This window comes from Poecile atricapillus, chromosome Z, assembly GCF_030490865.1.
Source record: "Poecile atricapillus isolate bPoeAtr1 chromosome Z, bPoeAtr1.hap1, whole genome shotgun sequence".
Taxonomy (NCBI): domain Eukaryota; kingdom Metazoa; phylum Chordata; class Aves; order Passeriformes; family Paridae; genus Poecile; species Poecile atricapillus.
In genome coordinates this window covers 97,443,471-97,448,307 of record NC_081289.1, presented here as the reverse complement: position 1 = coordinate 97,448,307, position 4,837 = coordinate 97,443,471, and the positions used below count along the sequence as shown (strand labels likewise).

General features: G+C 42.9%; 1 protein-coding gene across 1 annotated transcript; it reads left to right on the top strand.

Moving 5' to 3' along the window:
- Positions 1–1,135: 1,135 nt before the first annotated feature.
- On the top strand, positions 1,136–1,957 carry LOC131572628 (tetraspanin-3-like). Its single transcript, XM_058825877.1, has one exon. It carries the CDS (start codon positions 1,136–1,138, stop codon positions 1,955–1,957), a length of 822 nt encoding a protein of 273 aa, XP_058681860.1.
- Positions 1,958–4,837: the final 2,880 nt, after the last annotated feature.

Genomic DNA, 4,837 nt, shown 5'->3' with positions numbered 1-4,837 from the left:
ACTTTTAACAGGGTTCCAGGGATCTGAGCACCAAATTATTCTGATTTTCTGTCAGTTTTGCAGGTGCTCATGTTTCTGAAAATTAAGATCATCTCTCTGTATTCTCCCTTATGTATGTATATTGCATTAGTCTTGCTCTGTGTCTCGGGAAACTGAAGAGACCATGAGGAACTACATCAGGATGATTACAGAATCACTGCTGGGCTTAGGGTCTGTCTTCCTGGCACCTGTGGCAAGATTTATGGGGGTTTTTCAGTCCTGCATGGCTCATGTGTACCACAAGTTTGAGCAATAATATTCTTCTGATAATGCTGATAAGTGGCATTGATTCCCTTTGTTATTGTTGTCAAGTAATTTAGCTGGTGTGTAATTCAGTTTCTTTACACACAAGGAAAAGTTACTTACTGCTGCTTGTATTCAGTCATTACAGCAGTCAGTCAAATCACTGGTAATGCAACCTGAGGGGTACAAGTGTGAAATGGCAGGGATTTTTCATCCAGGTGTCTTGAGCAATTGAAGCTATCTACAGAGAAATCTTGCTGAGTAAAAAAGGGCAGAATATTATTAACATCATTAAGGGCCTTACAACATTGAATGAATGAGAAAGGTGTTGAGGAGGATAATGAATCTAGATGAATATCACCTGTGGAGATTTCTTATTGAGTAGCTCTGCTTAATCCATTCATTTGTTGATGGCTCTGACTTGCACATTTGTTGCTATCCTGGCTACTGCTGGAGAAATGGACAGTCCAAGTAATCTGAAGAAACATTGCTGGTGATCCTTTTGACTATTCATTCCCCTGCACTTAGGTCTTCCACACATGAAAGGGGTGCAGCCTTCCTCCAGCTGTCCTCCTTCAAGTTCAAGTGTCTCCAATGACAGCAGCATAAGGGATCCCCTACAGCGAGCTGGGCACACACCCTCCCACTTTCTGCAGGCTGTGCTGAGCAAGCTGCAGCAGCAGCCTGTGGTTAAGCTGATGCAGGGCATAGTCTTTGTCCTAAAGAGCCTCATCAGAGTTGCTCTCTTGCAAATTGTTTTTAGGTGGAGATGTCATCTGCCACACCTGGATAAGTGGCGCAGAAGCCTCTTAAATGTTGATGATGAGGGTTAGGGTTGGTTGTAGTGAGCAGAATGAGGAGGGTTAGGGCTGTGGTGGTTCTGCCATCTTTGTGGTGCTATGAGGGTGCCTGCCACAGGTCATTTGCTCAGTCTCTGCTGAGGTTCCTAGGCTTCATCTTCTGTGGTACTGCTTTAGCTCAGGCATTTGGTGGCATTTTGGTCATCCTGATGTTCAAGAACTATGGATATTTATTTCAGGAGTCTTACTTGTCTCTTCCTGGTTGGCTGGCTCTTGCAACTGCACTTATATTGCTACCTACTGGAGTTTTGGCTATCTCTACTTCTGTTAAGTGTTCCCGCAATCAGCAAGGGACTCTAATGTACTTGCTGCTGCTCCTTCTTTGCCTAGAAGTGTCTTCAGCAGCTCTGGCATGTTCCTACTGTGTTAAGACATCTTCTCAGCTGGAAGGTGCTATGGGTTACCTTGTCCACCAGCACAACTGGACGTGCTCCCAGGATCCTGGAAACGAAGCTGTGGATATGATACAGAGGAAGTTGCAGTGTTGTGGGGTCTACAACTACACAGACTGGCTAAAGACATCATCTTCTTCTTGGTATTATCCACATTGTGTTCCTGAAAGCTGCTGTAAGGAGAAGCATTCTCACTGCAGAGGGGACTTAGACCATGTGGAGCAGCTTTTTGAGGAAGGCTGTCTAAAGAAGCTGGAAGACCAGTTGTGTTTTGCTATGCTGTACATTTTTTGGTGTTGTACTATGCTAAGCATCTTGGAGCTCTTGGCTGGTATCAGCAATGGCATTCTCATGAGACATCAGCCATTCTATGAATTCAATATTCTGGACTCATATGCCTTCTTACAGGACTATAGGTACTAGCTGCTTTGCTGGACCTGCTTCATGTTTCCTCAGCTTTTTACTACTTTGTTGTTGCATTGGAACACAATTAAAAAAACTGTACGATCACTGCTGGATTATTTTTTTTTCTTTAATGTCATGATATTAGTCCAGTTCTCCCATAGTTTTTTTTTTTTCCTTTTTTTTTTTTTTTTTTCTTTAATAAACATTCTGTATCTGAAAAATCTTCTGGGGACATGTCTTCAGCATGTGCAGACAAAAAAACTACTGTATGTGAGTGCAGGGGAAGCAGTGATAAAAGGCATATCTGGCTAGGGCAACTTCTGAAATCATGATCTGAACTTTTGGACTGAATCTTAACTATAGTAAAATCTTGGAGAGCAATTAATGTGCACATATTTCCACTTCCAAACTTGTGTTGAAAGCTTTATATTTTTTCTATAAGAAGCTCTTTGGGTAATGTTTAGTGTTTATTTTTCTTGCTCAAATGCTGCTTTAAGATGTAATTTACTCGTAAGAGAAAATCCATGTCAGCTTTTGAAGTGGCATGAGGTTACAATCTAAATAGGTTTGACAGCAACAAAGTAACTAATACTATGATGTGCAGCAGGAGGTGAAACAGTCTGGGGAGTTGCACGGGAACAATTCCGAAATAATAGATAAAAAAAATCTGTCTGTATTCTTTCATTTATTTAATGACAGAACAAGGAATGGGTCAATTATTTTTGCCAGGAAAGTAATGCAGGGTCACATGTGTGCTTGAGTTATACTAGCAATGTACTGCTTTTTCTTGAGGTACGCCTGCCCTTTTTACTAAATCCCCTTGTTACCCATTTTCTGTCAGTCTCCCTCTAGCCTGATATGATGGTTTGGCATTTAGGAAAAAAAAAAACTAGAAAACATGGAAATTAGGGCTCTGAGGGAGGGTGCTGGGAGTTTCTTCTCTGCTTAAGACCTGGCCAATAGCTGGCCATTTCTGAGAACTGACAGTGTTGTTCACCATAGAGAAGTGAGATCAACTCTGTGAATATCATATTTTAAACCTAAGCCCGGGAACTTCTGTCTCTTTTTGTTTCCAGCCTTGAAAGGTAACAGAGCTCCAACTCGCTCCTGTTCCCCACTGCAGGCCATGTGGCCCGGGCTGGGGCTGGGCTGGGCCTGCCGCGGTTCCTAGGCGGAGAATGGAGCCTGCGGGGGTTTGCCGTGGCTCCCAGGCAGGGGATGGAGCCTGTGGGGATTCCCCAGGGCCAGGCCGGGCTCTGCTGCAGCCTCCTGGGAAGCCTCCAGTTCCTGTTCCAGTGGGGTGGCTGAAGCCTTTCCCGGGGGACCTGAGCCCTAGGTGCTGCCGGGCTGAAATCTGACACCATGAATACCTGCCATGCCTTGAGTCAGATTTTAACCCTCTAATGCAGATAAAACCTGCAGATTTAATCCTTTTTCCAGAGAGAGGAAAACAAGAGTGATCAACATGTAAAGAGACAACATAAACCATCAAAATCAGTGAGGGAAGGAATCAAGCCTCAGATGGGAAGAGAATGAGGAGATGCTTTAATAAGCTGAAATATTCTTTTGGTGAGGCCATGGAGATGGACAATAATGTTCTGAAAAACTCCTTTAATTCATGAAAGAATATTTAAGGGGGAATGAAATATTTCAAATTGTAGATCTGAGCAAAGGTATCCACTGATGAAGCTGAGCAGATGGTGGAGTAGTTGTGATCCCATGAGATGCTGGAACAGAGACAGAGAAGTGAGTTGCTGAAGAGCCGTGGCCCCAGGGAGAAAAAGAGAAAACCTCTGTTCTCAGGGATGATCACAGAAAGAAATGAAGAGAGCTTTTCCCTTTGAATAACTCATCCTTAAAATAATACCCCTTGAGTTCATGGCCCATGGACACACCTCAGAGTGGTGTGAAAATAGGAGGAGGACATGATGGCAGAGTTTTCTGGGTGGTTCTCATCATGAAAATAATAAGCCATGAGAAAACTGTTTACTTGTAGAGAACTCTCCGTGGAATGACAAAAGAAGACTCCTTTCTCTACAAAGACTGATGAAAAGACTATTGCAAAGTTGAGATCACTTTAACCACCAGGTTTTGTCTCTAAGTTGTCAGTTGGACAAAAGGAAAGTTGGGTGGTGGGGAAGAAGGGTTTCTGGAGGCTTTATTCTAGTTTCTTATTCTTGTAGTTCTGTTAATAAACTTTCTCTATTCCTTTTAAGTTTTGAGCCTTTTTTACCCTTCTCCTAATCCATATCTCACAGCAAGGAGTAAGTTTTCTGGTGATTTTTGGCTAGTGCTTTAAACCACCACACCTGCATGTGCTGAAAGGGACTAGATACTCATGTGCTTGTTTATGTCAGTGCTACTGGTGTTTAGAGAGGCACTGGCAAGGGCTCTGCTCTACCTGTGTTGGACTGTGCAGTGTGTGCTGGTATAAATGTGTCTGTTTGGAAAGTGTCTTAAGCCTCTCTGCTGACCTGGGGGTGGGCACTCCAGCAGCTTTATCCTTTGGTAAGTGTGTGTAGGGGATCTCCAGGGCCTACAACTGCACCACATTAAGTTTTACTGGACTGGAAACAAGGAAAAGGCCTGGGTCACAAAAACTGCTGCAGCCGGCAACTCCCTTGGCACTTGAAGGAATAGTCAGTTCAGTCACTTTGCTCTAAGTTTCCTACCAAACTTCAGGTAACTTACTGCAAATTTCAGACTCTAAATCACCAGATATTGATTTTCATGAGCAGAAAAGAAAAAAAACCAGAGGACGTTAGGTTCCTTCATGCTAATTTATTAACCGTGTGAGGATCTAACACGAAATATACTGCAAACACTTTCAAACAGCTCCCTCCAAACCTACCTCAAACAATGAAGGTATTGTTTTAGATAAATGAAAATAACTAATTT